At 34.4% G+C, this 23,782-nt stretch overlaps 2 protein-coding genes across 2 annotated transcripts; one reads left to right on the top strand and one right to left on the bottom strand.

Annotated features, from left to right (window-relative positions):
* Positions 1-4,205: 4,205 nt before the first annotated feature.
* On the bottom strand, positions 4,206-8,662 carry LOC148574910 (uncharacterized). The gene is made up of 3 exons (XM_088505982.1): positions 8,522-8,662; positions 4,890-5,030; positions 4,206-4,823 (listed from the first exon to the last, which is right to left on the bottom strand). Exons 1-3 carry the CDS (start codon positions 8,660-8,662, stop codon positions 4,206-4,208), a joined length of 900 nt encoding a protein of 299 aa, XP_088362108.1.
* A 1,462-nt stretch (positions 8,663-10,124) lies between these two features.
* On the top strand, positions 10,125-22,681 carry LOC107625517 (DEAD/DEAH box RNA helicase family protein). The gene is made up of 17 exons (XM_016328165.3): positions 10,125-10,470; positions 11,117-11,306; positions 11,403-11,529; positions 12,196-12,741; positions 12,846-12,958; positions 13,854-14,088; positions 14,967-15,130; positions 15,629-15,710; positions 16,210-16,299; positions 16,662-16,895; positions 18,716-18,787; positions 18,957-19,109; positions 19,219-19,362; positions 19,674-19,829; positions 20,653-20,736; positions 21,515-22,087; positions 22,395-22,681. Exons 2-17 carry the CDS (start codon positions 11,242-11,244, stop codon positions 22,485-22,487), a joined length of 2,931 nt encoding a protein of 976 aa, XP_016183651.1. The 5' UTR covers positions 10,125-10,470; positions 11,117-11,241; the 3' UTR covers positions 22,488-22,681.
* The last annotated feature ends 1,101 nt before the right edge of the window (positions 22,682-23,782 follow it).

Genomic DNA, 23,782 nt, shown 5'->3' with positions numbered 1-23,782 from the left:
GTGAACTACTGTTTTATACTGAGAAATGATGAGACGCTATGCGTCCAGCAGGGACGGTGGTTGGATCCCGCCTGTCGAGGTAGCGGCGGCGGCGTAAGAACGGTGGTTAAATCCCACTTACGTTGATATTTGAGGTCTGTGGCAAGAGTATCCCGCTCGCATCCCTTCGGATCAATAGAGTGTGCAGGCACAAAATCCTGGACAGTGATCCGAGCACTATATCTTGGGGGTTCCCAATGATGATTCCGAAAGGCGACATCTCAATGGAGATGTGTTGGGTTGGCAGTTGAACTGACAATGTGATATCACAACCAATAGGGCAGGCATTCATCATGTGCATTTTATATCTGTTTGTATGCTTTGTCTACTTGTAATGGTTTGCCTATTTGTATAATATACCTAATTGCTTACTTGGATTACTTGTCTTATATGCTTCTACTTGTGTTTTATTTGCATTGTAATTAATTGTGATTTTTACTGGGATTGAGGAGGTTTGGAAGGCGGTGGCAATGAGATCGCATGGAGGATAGGTTGGTGAAAGCTGTGGGACAACGGTGTTTGGTTAGAATAGAAATCCCTTAAGATAGAGTACCCTGTTTATTTATGTTATGATTTATATATCCTGCTTTATTGTTTTAGTATGCCTAAGATGAATCTTGATCACATACAGCCTGCCATAGAAAAAATCTTTCACACTTGAAGAAGACAGTAATACCAGAGTTAATCTAGAAGGACAAAGCATCTCCAAACTTTAACCAATTCCTTATCACTGTTTACATTCCAATTTACAAAGTATTTTATACACTTTTCTTTATTTCATCTTCCAAATCAAAACCAACAACTCTTCTATCCGCCTGACTAAGACTTGCAAGATAACCATAGCTTGCTTCAAACTACAATCCTCGTGGGATCGACCCTGACTCGCTCAGGTATTACTTGGACGACCCAGTACACTTGCTGGTACAGTTATACGAAGTGTGGGGATTCGTGCACCAATTATCAATATGACTTAAATGACACCAGAAGCACTACAAATATCTTACATGGACTAATTATACCAAATCCAAGTCAATGAGACAAAGTGCATCACATTTAAATCTAGAATGCACTGAAATTACTTAGTGATGACGATGCACAAACTCAATTCAAAATAAACACATATTAAACAAGATTCAATCATCCACAAAAAATACATGCACGTTAAGTTTAAATCCAAAAAAGTCATCAATATGAGGTAGATAACACCGACCTAGCATAGTTATCACAAAATGAACACTATAAAAAAAATTACCATTCGTAATTTCTATTTTATCACGAGAACACAAGCTGAATATACTAAATACATAGAAATATGACTATCTAGTGTTTGTCGATAGTGAATGCGAGAGAGAAAGAAAAAAAGAACAGAAATGCACGACTTAGGTTTTGATTAACTAGGGGTGGCAAAACGGGTTGAACCCGCCAGGTCAAACCGCCAAAACTGCCAAAAAAAGACGGGTCGGGGCAAGGTTTTGAGCCCGCCATTTTTTAGAAACCCGCCAAATCTGCACTACCAAACCTGCGGGCTTTGACGGGGCGGGGCAGGCTGGCAAAAATTTTTTTAAAGGACATTTTGGCCATTTACACTATCATATATACATATGGAACTAACATGAGTTTAGGGTTTCATTTGAGAACACCCACAGCCACAGTAGCACTGCCTCCCTCTCCCTCTAGCCCTCTTTCTCCAGTCTTCACGTCACCACATAGTAGCCTCCGTCTCTTTCCAACGACATCCTCGTTCTTCCTCGCACCGGTGTGGCGGCATTGCTATCTCTGTCTCTCCCTCACAACTTGATTAGAAGGCGCGCTCTCTCTCTCTCTCTATACCCTGACCTAATCATTCCTAATATCTCCCTCCCACTGGCGGCAACGACAACTCAGATCTCTCCCTTGCACCGGCGTCACTGGCTCTCTTTCCCTCACAACTTGATTTTGAAGGCGTGTGATGACTCGCATTCCCTCTTCACTCTCGCGTTCTCTCTCCCTCATGTCTCTGTCTCCCTCCTGCCTAAAATGCACCATAATCCAGGATCACCGGCGGCAACGACGACTCGGCTCTCCCTCACTCGTAGTGCAGCCCAGAAAGCACCGGCGGGGACAACTCGGGTCTGCGACGACTCTTAATTTTTCTTTTATTTTTTGCTTGTGGGAGGCTGTTTGATGATTCTGTTTGTGGAACAACTGTTCTCTATTTTTGTTTAGTTTTTCTTTTATTTTTCTATTTCTGGGAGCGACGATTCTGTTCTTTGTTTGTGGGATGGATGCTTTGATGACTGATGGTTCTATTTGTGGAAGCTTGGGAGGGAAGATTTTGTTCTATGTTTTTGTTTTATTTTTTATATCTTTTTCTTACTAATTATTAATTCTGATCTCTATTCATTTCTCTATTATTTACTTATTGTTATTGATTTAGTTTGTATTAATATGTTATTCTTGTTATTTTATAATTGATTTAGTTATTGATCTGATTTTAGATAGTGTTATTTGTTATGTTATTTAAGGTTTCAAACTATTTATTGGGGCTAAAAAAAGGAAGAAAGGCGGGCCGGCCCGCCAACTCGCCAGTCTACCCTTTGGCGGGGCAGGGTAGCAAGTTCAGCCCATATCATTTTGGCGGGGCGGGCTGACCCGCCCCACTTTGTAGCAGACTTTGGTGGGGCGGATCCGTTTTGCCACCCCTATGATTACCTTCAATAATGAGTTTACGATATTTTTGTTTAAGATGTGAACCTAGCGTCGATAGTTTCTTTGAGTTTTTGCAGAGATTTTTGAGAGAGAAGTCGTTTGAAGTTTCTGTGTTGAGGTTATAATGAGTTTAGAAACCGTTTTTTCTACAATAGAGTGTGACATGCAAAACGTTAGTGAAGAGTTGGCACGCGTGTAACACTTTTTCACTAATGAAACTGATTTTTGTTAGGTTTAGACCAATTTGGTTGGATTTGGTTACAAAAAAGACTTAGATGTGTAATATAACTGTTCTAAAAAAATTTAGAGATCACATTTTGATGCAAATATTTTTAATTATTATTAGAAAAATAAGAACTTTTTACCCTTAAAATTTGATAATTTTATATGCAAGTGAATTTTTTTAAAAGTTATTTTTTTTTTAGATAATGTAAAGATTACATTTTTGTGCACTTTCTAAATATTTATTCAAATATTAGCACAAAAATTAAAATTAAATAGATAAATTATTTATTAAACATAAAAGTTTTTTCTATTATTTATAAAAAATATAATAATAATTTAATTATTTTTGTTATATTATCAAATTATTCAAAGAGTGTTTTGGTGGTTAAATCTTTTAGATATTAAATTAATAACTAAATATTTATTTATTGATAAATATTCACGTGAATTGTCTGTAGAGTTGATAGTTAACCATCATTAGATAATTTTTTGACTAAATTATCATATTTTCGATTATTAACTTGTACTAGTGTATGAACCCGTGTTGAGCACGGAAAAATTTATAAAAATAAAAAAAATTATATGATTAGATATTTTAAAAAAAACACAATAATTATTATTTTAAAAATTTATAAAATTATGATCAAAATCAAAGTTTAACTTAAAAAAGTGCGTAATAATCATTTTATACTTTTTTAAAGTAAAATAATTATACATTGATACAAAATTTAAAATAAAATTAAAATATTTACATTAGAGTTCTATTTTTTCAAAGACTTCTCTATAAACAATATTAATGGTTGAATTTGCAGACATTCCTACGTGATTCATAAGTAAAACTTTTAAACTTCTCTTACTCTTAACTCTTGAAAGTGCCACATATAGTTGGTCGTGTGTAAAAACTGGTTTGGGCAAGTACAATCCAACATGAGATAAAGTTTGTCACTGAGATTTATTAATTGTCATGGTTGGAAACTGTCTTCGTTGGAATCTAACTGGGATGGTTTCATTTGTTAGTACCATATTCGTTCTTAGAATCAAAGCAATATGAGCAACATTGTTACCCGTTAAGACTTCACATTCTATGACATGATTTCCAAACTTCCTAACTTGTAGCTTTGTACCATTACAAAGACCACTGGATTAGTCAATATTTCTCAGTAACATCACCAGAATACCAACCTTAAGTATTAATTTATGTGGAGGCAAACCAGAGTAATTTATGCTATTCAGTAATTCAGGACCATAGAGATCTAGTTGGTTCTCCATATTCCCTTCATCCATACAAATCGAATCTGAACTGAGATATAATTTTTTCCTCCAGGAATGATAGCCATCAGATGGTTGTTGACCTCTTCAACAATGTCCAGCGTGGGAGCCAATATAGTTCTTGCTTTGAAAAAACCCTTTGAGGACATGTTATCCAAAATATTTGGATAAGAAAAATGAACCAACTCATCAAATACCTGGTCCGAAGAAGGAATAATAATATCTCCTGGAAGACATATCTCAGATTCACCATCCATATTGTTACCTATTAGACCATCACCAACTTTCAATAACCACTCACCAAATTGCTCTGTCTCATCTTGATCTGAAGCAGTCATCCCTACAGAGAGTCTCATATTTTTTGTTAGTTTGAGCACCAGACAAAACTTCCAAAGGCAAGACGAATTCACGGTTGAATGAACGATATCTTGTCTCGATCCTCGTAGAATAACAGGAAGAAATTGTCTAAAGTCTCCACCTAGTACAACCACTTTTCCTCTAAAGAGCAAATCTTTGTTATATGTTAGAGAAAATCTCATGATATCACTCAAGTATTTAGCAAGCGCTTCATAGCAATACCTATTAACCATTGGAGCCTCATCCTAAATTATAAGTTTGGCTTTCAACAGCAGAATTATTTGAGGAGAACCAGGTTTGATGTTACATACAGAATCCTCAGTTATATTCAGCGGTATTTTGAACCTTGAGTGTGTCGTTCTTCCATTGGGAAGAAGTAAAGATGCAATACCACTTGAAGCAATGTTTAACACAATATCACTCCTTGAGCGAATCTCAGCAGACATAAGGTTCTAGAGAAACGTTTTTCCAGTACTCCCATGATCATACACAAAGAAAAAGCCCTTTCATCACAATATATAGCTGTAACAATTTTATCGAATGCATATTTCTGCTCAAGTGTTGCAATGGCTAACATGTCTGAGGCGTTTTTCTTTAAATCATCCCTGTTAAAATTTAGCTCTTCCCTGATAACTCTTTCGGTTAACAAAGAACTATCAACTTCAGTTGCTAAAGGCATAGGAGGATAGTCTTTCAAAGTTTTTATCATAGGAATGTAAGATCTTGTCTATATCTATTAAGAATAACTGCTTAATCTCATCATCTGACATAGTTAACTCTACATATTATACGATACTATAAAAATTCAATCAAACTAAAAATGATCAATAATGAAGAACTTTTATAATTGCAATTAATAAAAACTCACCCCTCATGTTCATCACGGTTCTCTGTCGATACAAAATATCATCTGAGAGTTCATGCTAACATCTATTTCAGACATGTTCTGGTCTTGAGATATTGTTGGATGTTAATAGAATGACAAATAACCTCCTAACATATGATCCTGAGGCTCATGAGCTTGCTTCCTTAATTGCATCCATGAATTCTCTGTCATCTTGCAAGAGTCTAAGGGTGAAGCATGCATCTCTATACGTAGCATAAATTGTTCCTCCTACTGTTCTTATATCTCGAAAATTCATACATCCTCTTTGAGTATTCAAGAGAAGTCGTTGGTAATATTCTTCGGTATTTGCTGCAAAAATCTTGGTTAAAATTCTACTTTTAAGTTGCTAAATGGATTAGGCTATGCGATTTCAATTATTATGATGACAATCATGCATGAGAATTAAGTCTTATTTAGAAAAAGGGTTAAGATTAATGACAAACATGCATATGTGTTAGTCATGCTCTTATTATGTTTCTCTCTTTTTTCCCTCCATATGCATCTTTGTTTAATGTGATTGATTTAGTCTAGAATTTTGAATGTTAAATCAGTGGAGACTATACTGCTTGGTTCCCAACAGTCAACACTACCTGGGGATGCTTGGCACAAACTTTTCTAATACAAACCTCTCTTGTTAGTTGTCACCCATCGGGAGGAGAAAATTTAAGTCTTTAAGATGAGAATAATAAACAAAGAAGAAATAATCTAATTCTCAATTTTGTTGTGATGTGTGTATTATTTCTTATCAAATATATACATTATGCTTTTTGTAGGATGTGAAAGCAAGAGTGACTCAAACTTTGTTGTTTTTGGTCGGGAAAAACTACCAAAAGTACCCATGAAGTTTACAAACGCTGACAAAAGTACCCATAAACTAAGGAAATTAATGCTGTACCCATGAAAGATGGGTTCCGTATGATAAAAGTATTCAAATTCTAATTTTTTGTTGATTTTTTAATAAAATTCCTAAACTACCCCACCATAATCCCATTCTACCGTCACTCCCTCTCTTCTCTTCTTCCTCTCTCCTCACTTATCCCTCAAAAACCTTCACAGAGTCACAGAAACTCTCCTCCTACCTCTTCATTGCTGTCTGCCACCTACCTACTCCATTACCGCCAATCTCTTCTCCTCTTACTGCTTCTCCCTCTCACTATTAAGGTGATTACAACACCTTCATCGCACACCTGTGACCCAACCTGAGGAGAATGTTGCCGTGGCGCGTCTGACCCAGCCGAGGAGAACACCGTCGTCGCATACCTGAGAAGAGAGAGGGGTCGTGGTACTATTGCATGCAGAAAGCGGGTTCGGTAAAGAGAAATCAGAGAAGAAAGGGAGGCGGCACTGTGGATGGAGGTTCTGCCATTGACGATGTTACAGTCAGCCGGCGAAGAAAAAGGTATTTCTTTTTTTTTAAATATTTTTATTTTATTTTTCTTCTTTTCAGAAATTGATGTAGTTACTACTAAAATGATACTGTTCTATTTTTTTTAAATCTGCTTCTATTTTTTATGAAGGCTGAGATTGATTTACAGAAGATCCAATTGATGGCTACTTCTACTTCTGATTTTTGCTGAAATAAATTTCAAATTGGATGAATGGATTTGTTACTTTTTATGGTTGATGGCTTTTTCTATTTCTAGTTTTGCTAAAGTGAATTGAAATTGGATGAATGGATTTGAAAATTTTTATGTTTTGAGTATTTTTTGGTGTTTGATTAATTTGGTTTGGGTATGGATTATAAATTTATGAGTGAATCGATTGAGATCCGATCCTCTACCACCACCACCACTACTATTGATTTCGATCTGGTTTGTTGTAGGAGTAGTTTTGGATTCCATGACAAGAGTTGGTGCAAATTGAGTTATGAAAGGTTGAAAAAGTGAGTTAAGGTTGAGTGTAGGGTAGTTTAGGAATTTTATTAAAAAATCAACAAAAAATTAAGATTTGGATACTTTTGTCATACGGAACCCATCTTTCATGGATACAGCGTTAATTTTCTTAGTTTATGGGTACTTTTGTCAACGTTCGTAAACTTCATGGGTACTTTTGGTAGTTTTTTCTTTTTGGTCAGCATAAACTCTTATATTCAATCTGCATTATTTAGTGATTATGTATCTTGGCATTAGTGCATGTCTTTGCAAGCTAAAATTTATAATTTTATATAACTGCATATGAAAATTTTGCTAAAAGTGCCCCAACACCTCTCTTTATTGGCCGAATACAACATGAGCTATATATTAAATCTGTTTTTGACTGCAGAATCTTTTTTTATGATGAAAATATTATGTTTTCTTGCAGGAAAACATAGAACTGGATTTTGTTTTTGTTCTGTTTTTAAATAAATAGTCCCAAGAAAAGCAGAAACTGTTGAAGTTGAAATTATGACAATTATGAGGGTGAGGATCATACAAATGTGGGACTAAGTGTATGAAAACAGAGAAATAATTGTGTGTATGAATAAAATTAGAAGTACCTGCTCATTCATCAACACAATTTCAATGGAGCTAATGGATTTGGGGTCTTTGAATCTCGATAAAGACCAAAGTCTGGTTACTTTGACATGAATCTTCCAACATTCTTTTGGCGGTACAATCATCTCCAACAAATCATATCGCCTAACCATTTTTTCTCTAGTAAAAAAAAATAAAAACAAACGTAAATTCTAGCAAGTACGTATGGTAAGATTGTAAGACCACACCTTTTAGAATTTTATAACAACTAAGAAGAGGTATATTTTTGGGTAAATCATTTTAAAATTGGAGTGCATCAAAAATCACATATCCTCCATAATCCAAAAGAAGAAAAAATCTGTCTTGATGATTTAAAAAACGAAAAAAGATTTGAGTTGAAAATAAAACACTTATTCTAAATCATAAATACTGACAAATCAAAATATAGTGAGTAAAAAAAAGGTATGAAAATAAGATTTGAATCCATGCCTTCCTTGCAGCAGCTCACCTCCATCAGTTATAGATAGAGAGCATTCCAATGAGACGGCGATCTGAACGACAACAACATCCGTGAAAGTCTCTTCTTGTCGGTCCGCTATCTAACCTCTCTGGTCACATTAGCATCTCCGATCATCGTCGATCTCCTCACCGGCACAATCCTGTCATCATCCCGTCGCCGTATGAGCAACCAGTCTTCTCGTCTTCGCTGTTCTGAAGTTGCCAATGCCAAGCCGCCGTTCTCCATTGCTGGTGTATATGCTCGCTTGCTGGGAGAGAGAAGACCCAAAAAGACTAAAAGAGGACTTTGGGTGCGGGTTGAAATTAGTTGTATGAGATTTGGATAGGTTTTCTATCTGCCCAACTTGAAATCGGGATTAGTCTCCGTAGGTCCATGTTTTATTAAGATACAATGGAGGCAAGCAAGTCGACATGATGTGGACCCTACTTTTTTATTTCCTTTTTATCACCATTCACAAATTCTATGCTTTGTTTGATTGTTGTATAAATTATAGATCCACATTGGGCCGTTTAAAAAATTAATTTATTTTGCTTACGTTTTAGAATGAGCTTAATTAATAATTTGTTATATAAAATTAGTTTATATTTTTAATAAATCAAATCTAATGATGATATTAGTTAATAATACATAGAATAATTTCGTTTAAAATGAAGAAAGTTTTGCTTTATATTACTTTTGCTAAATATAAAACTTAAAACTTAACCATTCATGGAATATAAAAGACTAAGGAAATAAGGTGATTTATAAATTATCTTTAATTTATATATAATATAATTAAATTTAATGAATTCAATTAGAATAAACAATAAATTATTTATTTTATTTCAGACTTTATAAATGAATAAACCAATTAACTAATATAAGGAATTACAATTAATGTAGTAAAATTAATCAAGTATTATATACTATAATAAATTACATTCATATTTAAATATTTAATTAAATCAATTAGCTGATATAATTAAATCATATTAAAACACTTAAAAATGCACCGTTTTTAATTTAATACTATCTATATTATATAAACCACATTTAAATCTATTTTTTCGTGCGTATATAATTTAAAGTAATTTATAATTTATTTGATTGAATATTATAATATAAAATAATTTATAAATTAACGTTAATTCATATATAATATATAATTAAATTTAATGAATTTAATTAGAATAAACAATAAATTTTTTATTTTATTTTAGACTGCATAAATGAAAAAATCAATTAAGAGGTTGCGGGTTCGAGTCTCCTATCTTCCAAATTTTAAGGCAATGAGTAATAGCTCAAATGACATAGACTCCCCATACTCAATTAAGAGGTTGCGGGTTCGAGTCTTCTATCTTTCCAAATTTTAAGCCAATGAGTAATAGCTCAAATGGCATAGTTTCTCCATACTCAATTAAGAGGTTGCGGGTTCGAGTCTCCTATCTTTGTTAAAAAAAAAATGAAAAAATCAATTCACTAATATAACAAATTATAATTAATGTAGTATAATTAATTAAGTAATATAAATTATAATAAATTATATTAATATTTAAATATCTAATTAAATCAATTAATTGATATAATTAAGTCATTGTAATAAATTGAATTAAATGAGTTAAAATAATTAAATTGAAAAAAACTCTTATGTCACGTTAGCTCCATCATTAAGTACAAAAATCCAATTTTTATATAATAGAATAGATAGATGACTTTTCACCTTATTTATTTATTGGCGCTATAAAGTTGTGTGTTGTGTTCAATTGTGTAGTAGCTTCCGGCGGAGGTTGAGACGGCAACGACGACGAGCCGGCCGTTCCTAGCAGCCAGAGGGAACACCGGAGTTTGCAAGCTTGAACGTGCTAACACATTCCACTGTGACTAAAGTGGAGAAAAGAAGAAAAAAACAAGAAGACATCTTATTTAATGTCCAATTAGTTGGTCTGTTTGCCCATTCTTTCAGGCTCTCTAGCGGAGACAGCCAACAGCCACTCGCTGGGTGCGACGGGCGGGTGGAACAGCCATGTCAGTGGCGGTTCTTCTTCTTGTTCAAAGTGAGCAAAACTTCTCTCTTTTATTAACGGTTCCACGATGTTTGTGTTCATCTCTGAATGTGGTTCTTTGATAAAATTATGCAAAAGGGAAAAAAAAAATCTAAATTTGCAAAATGAGGCATTTGAGAGAGCAAAAAGAAAGCTAATTGAGAGTGATAAAGCAGTTTATGGTTTTCTCTTTTGGGGTGTCCATTGATATAATTTTGTTGTTTAGAAGTGTAAAACTGTAAATTTCATTACTTGCTTTGTGAAATGTTGAGCATGTATGGTTGTGGTGTTCTCCTTGGTTTCCTTGCTGCTGCAAGATGTCACTCAGAATGTGTATTGTTCCGTTTTCTTGGTGGATATTCCAACCACTAAAATGTTACTTGCTAGCAATATGTTGTTCGATGGAATGCAATTCAAACAAACCTCAATGATACTAAGTGCAATTTACTCAAAAGTCTTTTATATTATCATAAGCAAGTCTTTTTGTTTGTGTAATCTTTTCAAATATTTTTATTTATGTAATCTTTTAAGAAGTGAGGATAAAAAATTAAATTCTTTTATTATTACATGAATATATACTTTATAATTAACTAAATACATAACATGATGCGTTTTTTCCCTGGATTACATCCATATACTGTGTGTGTATGATTTTCAGGGGTATAAAATTCAACGAGTTAGTTCTCGCTTCCAATTCCTCTCAACAGGATACAATCCCCCCATCCACACTGCCCATTCAACTGCTTGCCTTTCCAACTCGTAACATCCTATGATTCGATCGCTATGAGAAGTCTTATGGTATTTCAAGGCAAGGAAGGGTGTTTGGCCTTTCTCAATAGAAGAATGAGGTATGGTGCATTGTTTAATTTTAAGCTTAGGATAAGTATTCATATGAAAGTTGAAAAATCCTGGTTTGACTTGATGCTACCTATACTTTGCTGCAGGTGTAGTAGTTTTCTCTCTTTGAAATTTTCGAAAATATGTTATCGACAAAAGCATAAGTTGGCACAGAGGAAGTCTCCACAAATAGACCAACATGGTATAAAAAGCAGTTCAAAGTTTCATAATAAGGTAAATGAATGCTTGTGCATGCAACTGTCTGTTAAATTAGGTAATGCATTTTATTGCGTTCGATTGATGTTTTTGTTCCTGCCTTTTGAATCTTGAGTACTTTTTGCTTTCCATTATTAATGATCAAGATTTCTTATTGCTTGTTGTCTTGAAGTGTTCTAGTTATTAGATAGGGTTTAGGTACACATTAATGTTAAATCTGGCAATATCTGTGGTTGTTCATTTCTTTTAATTTCATAATCATGTTTGTGATGTTCAAATTATTACATAAACCATTATGAATGATATAATTGATTTGCTTATATATTTTGGCTAAGTCAAACTGGAGGTCTTTTTGTCCATGTTGTTTCACTTCATCAAATATATATTTCTATTAATTTGAATGATTAGTAGATTTAAATATATCAAACAACAGCATAGCGCCATAGCCTTTTCCCACAAGGCAGGGCATTCCAATATCTTCATTTAGTCACATGTACTATTGCATTAACTGTTGCTGGAAGTTGATGTTCTTATTTGGTGATCTTCATTCTTTTACAAATTTTATGTCATTGATAAAATCCATGTGTATGTAATAGTGAATTCATTTGAAAGCTTGACCAAATAAGAATGTTTTGATAATTTGTTTATACGTGTTATCTTTGAATAAACTCATTATTGGTACAGGTATTCGCTATAATGGATTATAACCTTCCTAATCTAACTGGCAATGGAAGTGGGATAAAAAAATCTGAAATGAACAAAAATGATGCTTTAGATGATATTGACATCTCCTTGATATGTAAGAGATTTCCATCAATTACTTTGGGTAGTGCTTCTCCAGTGGATCTGTATGATGGGACCACATTATACTCTGAAAAGGCAGGCATTATATCGCCAGAAGATCTCGAAGAATATTTTGCTGATTCTTCGGAGGGAAGGTGGGTGCAAAATACTGTCCCTGAGGCATGGCCTTCTTTGTACTTTAATGATTCTAGTGTATCAGCATCTGAGTTAAGTAAAGAAGATTCTCATACATGTCATTCAATGTCACCAACATATGAAGAAAAATTGGATCATCAAGTCATGGAGGAAGATTCTCAAAATAAAGTGGGGCAGCAGTCACAATCTAATCTTACACCTAGAGAGTTATTTCTTGACAAATCCTTAAACTACTTACCTGGGTTGAGTAAGAGGCATTATCGACAGCTAGATGACTGTGGGTTCCACACGGTGGGTTACTTAAACTGTTGAATTTGGAAGGCTAGTAATTCTTTGGACTTTTTTTTTTTGCTAAGATAATTTAAATTCACATTAGTGTCATTCCTTACATGTAGTTACGGAAATTGCTGCAACATTTCCCTCGATCGTATGCTAATCTGCAGAATGCACATGCCAAAATTGATGACGGGCAGTATTTAATTTTTGTTGGAAAAGTATTATCTTCAAGGTGACTATCCTCTATTTCATTTCTACATCACATTTATGCTTGTTTGCATTCTTTTATCTTGGCATCAGCAGTTTAGGTGTTTGCTTTATTAGTTGAATGAGGCTAGCTACATGACTTTGCTAACTATCAAGCTTTGCAAATACTGAAAGTGATCTTACACAGCCATAATGTATAATGAAGCAAAGTTTGATGATGAATAATAATATTAAAGATGAGTTTGGGATGGGTTTAGATACATTTGTCATTATTAAAATTTTTATTTTTTTGTTGTCTTTCAAGAAGCCCTTATTGTGCTTGCTAGAGTAGAGCATATTGAGAACATGGGAAATTGATAATGAGTTACGTTTAAGTTCCTATCATAAGGAAAATGGATTGCATATTGTCTTCCATCTTTCCTTTTATCTGGTATCAAGCATGTCTGAAATAATTTTGTTCCATCTCACTTTGCACTTGTACTACCAACGTTCTTAGTTAGCACATACATATAATTATTATAGGATTAAAAGTTCAACTGTAACAGTACCATTATTAAATCATTACAGTCCTCTCTTAGCTTCAAATGTTGCCAAAGCTATTTTTGATATGCACTAATCACATATGAACCAACATAAGCTGGGAGACATTGGATGCTCTCTTCTCTCTCCATTGGATGCTCTCTTCTCTCTCCATCCCTTTTCTACTTGAGAGGCTTGTGATCCTTCATTTCGGAAATTAGTTAACTTGATTCCTTGATTGTACTTTGCTAGTTAATAATGCTCAAACTTTTAGATCATTATTTTCATTACTCCTACATTGTGTTCTGCATGTTCCCATGATGTAAATCTGCATAAAAATGGCAATTTGTAATAAGTTTGAATCAGGTGGATATTGACATGATTTAATATCACTTTTGCAGGGGAGTCAGAGCTAATTGTTCATTTTCATTTCTTGAGGTGATTGTGGGTTGTCAGGTTGCAGAGAATGAATCAGTTTCAGAGCATGTGACTAGCAATGCTATTGGTGGGCAAGAGAAGACAATTTACTTGCATCTAAAGAAATTTTTTCGTGGCACACGTTTTACTTTTAAACCTTTTCTTAAAAGTCTTGAAGAAAAGTATCAAGTGGGAGATATAGCATGTGTTAGTGGCAAGGTGAGTTTGTCAACTACCAAGCAACACCAAAGTATCCTTATCCATATAATGCTTTAAAAGAATGGGGTTTGTTAGCTGTAATTGTGTTTGGTATTATACAAATTGAGCTATTTGTGCTGTGGCTTGGGTTTGGTGTCGGTTAAGCTTTTAAATAGGTTTCCATACAACTTATGATAGGTTGAGCTAAACCTTTGACCTCTCTCTTTTTGAGACCATGTTTGTTAGGGATCCATGGAACCTAACCACCTCGTCGATGAAAATTGCTGCCACCTCTCTAGCTTTGTATGGTGGGGAAGGTGTATAAAGAGGGCATATCTGGTGAGGTGATCCACAATGATGTTAATAAAATCAACCCCATAAGCATCATGAATCCATAGGCATGGTTGTGGATGCAATAACTCAACAAATGTCTGACGTCTAAGGCCAAAGATGATAGAGATTCTATCCCATCCCTGGTTGAAGTTGCCTGAAGACTTCTGCATGTACTTCCTACATGGGGAAATAAGTATATTCTTCCTTCCATTGGTACCAATCATGTTCTCTCCCTTGTAAAATTCCCATCCCCATTTCCAACTTTTCTTGCATCTCACTTTGTTAACCTTGAAATATCTCTTCACTCTACTTACCAGCATGCTCACCTGAAAATACAGAAACTCTGTTCCCAAGCCCCTCACATGAAAATAGGGTAACCTTCTAGTTTAGCACTACTACCTATGTTATGGTGTGTCATGCCCTATATTTGTAATATTTCAAATTTATATTTTGTTGGTACGTTTGCTTTTCCTTATTTGAACATTGATAAACCCTTTTTCTTCACCCCGTTTTATTTTGATTTAGAATTTTGTAACACCAGATATAATTGTTGGCTTTTAACGTAGGTCAGGACTATGCGTGCTAAAGATCATTATGAGATGAGAGAGTACAATATTGATGTTCTTGGTGATGGAAATGATTTCTCCTTTTGTGTTAAAGAGAGACCATATCCTATTTATCCTTCAAAGGGTCGTCTGAAACCAACTCTTCTCAGGGACATTATTGCAAGGTTTGTGCTTCAAATGCTTGTTACAATCTTATCCTTAAAAGTTATTTTTTGGTAAGCAATATATACTTATTCTTCCGTAAAAAATTATTAACAATAAAAGGAAAAGATACAAATATAGAAGATCAAGTATTTTAAGAAACAGTAATCAAAAGAACACTAGTAGGTCTCAAAAGATTGAGCCATATAAATCACATGCCTGTTATTGGTTTAGGTTGCTTCTGCTCAACAATTCATATACCAACTCTACCATTCCTATCCTAATTGAACTACTTATCATGTAGCTCTCTTGTTTTAAATAAAATCTTTCCTTAAACTTGTATACCTAGTATTTTGACCAAGAAAATGTAGCATGAGCATCTATTTCTTTTTCTATTTTGCTCCTAAATTTTATCTAAGTTAGAAGTATGGTTTATTCCAATGTTCTATCCAAAGAAGTGACATTAAATGCTTTGTAATGATATGTTAAATGGAATTACATTTTATTTTCTTTTGTTACAGAGCTTTACAAGCCTTACCTAGCAATATTGATCCAATTCCTGAAGACATAACAAAGCAATTTGGACTGTTAAGTCTTCATGATGTAAGCATTTGAATTCTTTATTCAATTAAAATGTATTATTTTGAGTTTGCTTTGCTGCCATACGGAAATCTGACTTTAGGCACCTCTAGGGATTTGATTTATATTCAGCAATGCCTTCTGATAAATTGTGTTATTGTTCTTTTATGGATAAAAAATTATCATATAGGAAAATAAGTATAGAGAAAGATGAAACGTGATGTTGGGAGAGAGAAAAGCATGTGCTGAACCTGTGTATTCCAACTAAGGTTGAAAATATGGTTTATGTATTCTTGTACGGATTTTATGTAGTTTTGATAATAGGGTTTACAGTTCTCTCTATTTTCTGTATTTTATGTCGTCTTGTGCTGGTTTAGGTTTGGAAAGGAGTGTCCATATGTTCTATGGTTTCTTTATTTGAAAAATAACAACTGGTAATTAGTTTCTGCTTTCTGATTTATTATGATCACATCTGTTCTTCATATTTTGGTTTATTTGAAATTTATTAATGTTAACAATGTAGGCATATTTTGCAATCCACAAACCGAAAGATATAAATGAAGCTGATTTGGCCCGCAAGAGACTTATATTTGATGAATTTTTTTACCTGCAGGTGAGGAATATAATTATATGTTTAACTTTATTTCCAGTATTATTAGTGGATAGTTCTAGAAGTATTCTCTTGTTTTGGTTACATTTTACCCCTGGTTGTTTTCTACTTACAAGAAATAATATCTAAATAATTATTGCGGTCACTTGTAAGTTACTGTTATTCTTGGTGGGTGTGTAGCATGGCATGTCCACACGTATGGCTATACATCTTTTCCATGCTTGAAATCCCATAATTAACCAGCTCTGCTTCTTTGCTCTTTGCCAGATAGTTTTTGCTCTCTATTTTGATTTCTTGTTATATTAAATTGCTTGCTGTATATGTTATTTTCCTTTTTTTGGCTTTAACTTATTGTCTTTTGTCAGTTAGGACGCTTGTTCCAAATGCTGGAAGGTCTTGGTACACAAATAGAGAAGGATGGTTTGCTAGATAAATATAGAAGACCAGAAAGTAATGCTGTGTGTACAGAGGAATGGTCTGATCTCACGAAGAAATTTTTGGAAGCCCTTCCTTATTCTCTTACATCTAGTCAATTACATGCTATTTCAGAAATTATTTGGGATCTAAAAAGGCCAGTTCCCATGAATCGGCTACTTCAGGTTGTGATTTTGATTAGCTTGCTTTTGTATTTGAACAATATTATATCCCCTTATAACTGTTTCATTTTTCATTTGCTTCCTGTCCTATTAACACATTTTAAGTACCTTTCCTCTTTTCAAGCTGGCATAAAACTGATTTAGGACGGCAGAGCAGTGTAATTATGCATAGTTCCCTAGTTTCTATTCCATTTGTGTTGATATGTTCTGATTGGCTAGTTATTTTTGTTTTATCTCTCTAGTTAGGAAAATATTTACTTTCTGTACTTGGAGTGGCCTATTATGTTTTAGGAGGTTCATTGTCTTGACATATTTTCTCCTTTCAATATTTTCACCTACACTGAATCCCCTCAAACCAACTGTTGATTTTAAGTTGATAGTTCATTGTCCCGATTTGAAATGTAACATTCTTTTTGAAAAATAAGTACATGTTAGACTATGAATGGTGTTTTCTTTTTTAAAATATTGTAATATCACATAATTCGACAACAGTTACATTGATCAAGTTGTAGGAGTGTGTGTAGTGGTGTACAAGAATTATCATAGATTAAGTGGATTCTGATAGGAACTGAGATATAGCAGAATTAGGGATTTTATTGATGAACTAGGGATTGTGAATCACAATCCCCTTATTGACGTACATTCTTGGATCTAACCAACTCTAGAGAGAATTTCCCTCTCCTAAACTAACAAACTAAACAGATTTTTCTAACTTACTAGAAATAAACTAACCCCTAGTATTTATAGGCAGCAGCTAGGCCTAGCCGTACTGCTCCTAAACCTGCTAAACTAGCTTAGAAGGAACAAACAAACAAACCTGTTTCTACCATTACTCCCCCCTGGACAACCACCTTGTCCTCAAGGTGGATCTCCGGAAAGGAGCTCCAATTGCTCCCACTGCATCCGGGACGGCTTCGTGCTCCAACCAACCCTCCTCCTCAGCCTCAGGTTCCATAACCAGCAATTTTCCGGAGATCCACCTTGAGGACAAGGTGGTTGTCCAGGGGGGAGTAATGGTAGAAACAGGTTTGTTTGTTCCTTCTAAGCTAGTTTAGCAGGTTTAGGAGCAGTAAGGCTAGGCCTAGCTGCTGCCTATAAATACTAGGGGTTAGTTAGTTTCTGGTCAGTTAGAAAAATCTGTTCAGTTTGTTAGTTTAGGAGAGGGAAATTCTCTCTAGAGTTGGTTAGATCCAACAGTGTACTTCAATAAGGGGAAATCACAATCCCTAGTTCATCAATAAAATCCCTAATTCTTCTATATCTCAGTTCCTATCAGATTCCTTTCCTGATGGTGTACAAAGCTAGGGGTTCTCGAATACTGGAATATGAGAAAGGTTGATTCAGATAGCTTAGGAAAGAAACATCCTCAATCTCCAAGCATGTATTCATTGGTCACATAACTACAATATCTAATGAAAAGGTGAACAAATTTGTGCTAGAAAATAAGTAAAGACCACAATCTGATATGTAGATGTATTAAAGGAGCCTTGCCCATTCCTAATATTGCCTCACCCATCATCCAAGTTCCAACCAAATTAGAAAATTCTCTCTTCTTTCTAGCTTTGCCTAGCCTTGCTGCAAAATCTGTTCTCCATGCTCCACTCTTGTTAATAGCTCCCTTTCTTCTTTCTCATGTATATGTTGCTTAAGATGATATATTATTACCTAAGGTAGCATTACTAAGTGAATGAGAATCAATAACTGTAGTGTTGCCAACATTTGGTGCAATAACAGCATATATTATATTAATTCTAAACAGAAGCCTTTTTTATTGATTTGCGGAACAGATTATTCAATCTGTTAATATCTTCTGACATTTTCAGGGTGATGTTGGATGTGGGAAAACTGTGGTAGCTTTTCTAGCATGTATGGAGGTTATTGGTTCTGGATTTCAGGTAGGTCACCTTTGTCCTTTTGCATCATACTTGTTAGATTTACACTGTATCATAATTTTGGTTGCTGGCTTTCTGTTACTTGTAGGGTTCTTCCTGTTTTGTTTATAATTTATAGAAAATTGTAATATTTAATACATGATAATATCTGGCCTTTTCGTCTGATAACTAGGCTGCTTTCATGGTTCCAACTGAGTTGCTTGCAATCCAGCATTATGAACACATGCTTACTTTGTTAGAAAACATTCATGAGGGGAACTGCAAACCAACCGTTGCTTTACTCACTGGTTCAACCCCACTGAAACAATCACGGATGATTCGCAAGGTTAGATTCTTTTTGGCTTTTTCAAATTCAATTTACTTATGTTGTGATCCAAACCTTGTTGCTAAGTTTTTGAATTCTTATTAGTATATCTTGAGTTATGGTGTTGCAGGGTATCCAGGATGGGGAAATCTCAATGGTCATAGGAACCCACAGTTTAATAGCAGAAAAAGTGGAATTTTCAGCCTTACGTATTGCTGTGGTGGATGAGCAGCATCGCTTTGGCGTGATTCAAAGAGGAAGGTTTAATAGTAAGGTGGTTCAATTCTCACCATTCTGGATTTTATGATGGTTATATTATCCGTAGTTCTTTTCACAAATAACAACCACCCCCTTGAAGCATTAAGAATTTACTAAGTAGGAGTGCGTTACAAGTTAGTATGGATATTATCCTTAATCAAATAGAATAGGAGGTGGTGTTGTTAACTACAAAACAATTTATCTTATCTTGAATACTCTCTCTAATTGGATTAAGCTATTAGGTAAAGACACAAATCATTTTTATATTCAACAGTTTTTACCTTCATGGATTAACGTTATTGTTGTGGTCTCCAAACCTTCTCTCAGTTATATGTATCTTCAATTTCGAGCATGGAAGAAGCTGTTACAGATGGGTCCTCAAAGAGTGATGTTTATATGGCTCCTCATGTTCTTGCCATGTCTGCTACTCCTATCCCAAGGACACTTGCACTTGCTTTATATGGTGATATGTCTCTGACACAGGTACTTTTTGTCTCCGTTATTGGTATTCTCTCAATCATCCCGAACAACGACCCCTTTTCTTGAATTTGTTTGAAATATCTATAGACAATATTTATTCCTGTTAGATGGCGTTAGTAGATACCATTTACTGTGATGCGGCTATTCCACATGGCATAGGGTATCAGGCAACGTTAGTGACAGTTTAGCAATTAATCTGGATTAGTCACAATCGATTGCAAACTTGCAACATATTTCATTGCGGACTAATCATATATTGTGTACTCTAATTTCTTGGAGTAGAGTTCACGTTCTCATCATAAATAAATTTTCAAACATCAGTTTGTCTCATATTCTCTCTCCCGCACAAACATTTTGTTGCACCTTATCACTTCCTCGTACCAGTTCTATATTTCATCTTAATCTTATGAAGTTCATGGGCTTGGCTATTATATTTGGGGTAGATTTCGGATTTTAATCTCTGTTGTCAGTTTTGAAACTACTGTGGGGTTGTAATTGTACTCAAGTCTGAATGATCAATTAAGGTGTCACTCTGCGTTTTACTATTTGTTTTGGGAAGCTATTATTTCTAAACTGTGTTTGTGTCATGTGATGCTGAGTATGGGGCTAAAAGATTTGTGAATCAGGTCTTACTTTTACTCTTACCTTATCCGTGTTGATGTTGTATATTTTTGGTATTCCCTTGAATTCATCCACAATTTTATTACCCAATGGAAGTGATATAAAATCGAGAAAGGGGCCTCTAGAAAAATGATATGTTGTCTTAGTTTTTGTGTAAAATTACTTTTTGTTGCAAACTTTAATATCTTTCCTTCTTTTATCATAGATAACCGACTTACCGCCAGGACGAATTCCTGTTGAAACGCATACCATTGAAGGAAATGAGAAGGGATTTGAAGATGTGTACAAGGTGACTGTCCTTTTCTATATAAGACTCTCTCTCTCTCTCTCTCTCTCTCTCTCTCTCTCTCTCTCTCTCTCTCTCTCCTACACACACTTTTCACATCTTATGTTATTTAATTTGTTTTTGCCGTTTTTTACCTTAGTTTTATAATTTATGGAATGAAATCTAGATGACGAAGCTTTAATAGACCTTTATCTGATAAGGTACCGGTGTCTACTTCATAGATGAAAACAAGTTCTTCCACACAATATGAAATCAGATCTTTCTTTTTTGTTCACTCTAACTATTGAGCTTTGCTATTGGTGCAAAATTTTCTGACGATGGATCCCATTAAGTTTAGCTTAACTCCATTTGCTATCAAATATGCTTTATATCACTGTAGTGTCCCATCTTAATCATACGTCTCATTAAACACCTATTGCAGTACACAAGACTCTGCTTTAGGCAGGTTAATTACATCCCAATTCTCTTTTTACCCAATTTTTTCATCTTCTCAACTACAAATTCCTTCAACTCTGGACTATTTAAGGTATCCTATATAGTCTCCAGAATTCTCACACTAGAAAAATGAGATAAAGTCATAGAATAAGGGTTTTCTCCCAAGTCCCTAAAATCTTAACCCTTCATTAGCTCTATGATATACTATGATCAGGTCCACTATTTTTCAGAAGTGTTTCTTGTCATTTATATCACAATGCACCCTCAAGTGTATCCTATTTTCAATTAGTTGTAAAATACATTTTTATTTCATATAACATAGGCATAATTGGTTTGATTACAACAGATGATGCTTGACGAGTTGGAAGATGGAGGGAAAGTTTATCTTGTGTATCCAATTATTGAACTTTCTGAGCAACTTCCTCAGCTTCGTGCTGCTTCTGCTGATCTTGAAGTTATATCAAGCCGATTTCAAGGATATAATTGTGGTTTATTACATGGAAAAATGAAAAGTGATGAAAAGGAAGAAACACTACGAAAGTTTAGAACTGGAGAACTGCAGATACTTCTTGCAACTCAAGTTATTGAGATTGGTGTTGATGTTCCAGATGCATCCATGATGGTTGTGATGAATTCTGAGAGGTTTGGAATCGCTCAATTACACCAACTCAGAGGACGAGTTGGACGTGGTACGAGACAGTCAAAATGTATACTAGTAGCGTCAGCTGCTAGTAGCCTAAATCGCTTGAAAGTATTGGAGCAGTCATCGGATGGCTTTTATCTTGCCAATATGGATCTTATATTACGCGGACCTGGCGACTTGCTTGGCAAGAAACAATCTGGACATCTTCCAGAGTTTCCCATTGCTAGATTGGAAGCTGATGGAAATATTTTGCAAGATGCACACCTTGCAGCACTGGTAAATATTTGTTTCTTATGAAACCATATTTCTTGAGTTATTCGTGTTTTTCGGGATATGCTAGAGTTGCGGCTTAAACACAGTAAAATTGATGTTATCAATAAGATAGCTGGGAAAGAAGGAAATAAGAATAACAAAAATGGTTAGTAGCATAAATCATAGTGAGTCACTCACACCAGGAAGGTAGGGCACCTATCCTTTAATATAATATAGTAGCTGACTGCCTGACTTAAAAGTGCTATATTTGCATTTACCTATGTGGTTACAGTCTTTTAATTTTCAGTTTGTGAATTCTGATCGTTTGCAGAAAATTTTAAGTGCTTCCCATAATTTGGAACAATTTCCTGCACTCAAACTGGAGCTTAGCATGAGGCAACCACTTTGCCTGCTTGGTGATTAAGTGTTGTTTTCATATGTGAATGTTTTTTGTGATAATGTAATTAATGTAGTTAGTTTTTGTTTTCTTTTTCTTTTTAAGTTTTTTCTCTTCTTTTGGTGGTTGGGTGGTGTTGTAAAAACTGCTCATCCTGAAAGCCGAACTTTGCATATTGAAACTGTTAACATCCCTTTCTTCACAGAATATGTTGTGTACCATCCTTTTGGTTTTTTTAATATTTTCCTTGATTTATTCAACTTGCTTCTAACAAGTACTTAAAATTTTGATAAACAGTTATAATGTTTAAAGTACTAACTTTTATTTATCTATTTTTTTTCCAATCTTAATTCAACAAAGAAATTTCTTAAAGCTAATAGAACTTAAAACATAGCATATAAACTATAACAAAGCAACAAGAAATTTTGTATAAATAAGATAGAAACATTTGAGGAGGAATAAAGGGGACAAATTGCATAACCAAGGAGAAGGGAAAAAAAAACCACTTATTCACTTGGTACTATTGGTATAAATGTACATAAACAAAGTTAAAAATTTGTTATCCTAATCTCAATCTAAATTATAACTTGCTTGTTTCCTCTCTTTTGTCTCTGGATATACCTTATATCTTTTTTTTCTTTTAATTATTGTTAGGAATCTCGACTCAAAGGAGAGGATTGTTCAGATAAATTACAAACAACTCATAATTTCAAAAAGATTATCTCCTAACACATATTATACTTAATCACCTAAAGAGACATTTTCCTTCACTCAAACCACAACCATTTCATTAATCTCCGTAGTGTCCCTTGGTACTAATTATATACAACACACCATTACTAGTTATACCAAATCACACAAAATTCATCACTATCTTTTGCTATTTGTCTCCAATTCTCAATCAAAGAAAATTCCTTGGCCTTTGTCAATATAAACTTGATGTTTCTAACTTCTTGCAGCAAATTCCTTAGCTTATTTCTTTCAAAGTTTTGTGTCCAGCAACTCCTAGTATCCTCCCTTTGCCATTTGATGATATTTTCTTCTATAGTTTTTATTATAAGTTCCTCAGGTTGTCCTAGTGATTCTTCAATAACAACTTGTACAACGACTTCAACGCCATGGACAACTTCCATTATCCTGTTACCTACACATATTAATTCACTTACAATGGCCAGCAACTTGTTAGTAGTACCAAGAACATTCCGCCTACTGCATATCTCTATTTTTCTGGAATAAATTCAACACATAACCACCAATGTAGTTTATGAGCCAATTGTGGTATATGAAGAGAAAGAGTTGGACTCACTTGATTTTTTGTACAC

This window comes from Arachis ipaensis, chromosome B2, assembly GCF_059453495.1.
Source record: "Arachis ipaensis isolate K30076 ecotype BB chromosome B2, ASM5945349v1, whole genome shotgun sequence".
Taxonomy (NCBI): Eukaryota; Viridiplantae; Streptophyta; class Magnoliopsida; order Fabales; family Fabaceae; genus Arachis; species Arachis ipaensis.
The sequence above is the reverse complement of the archived record's forward strand: the minus strand, read 5'-3'. Positions and strand labels throughout refer to the sequence as shown.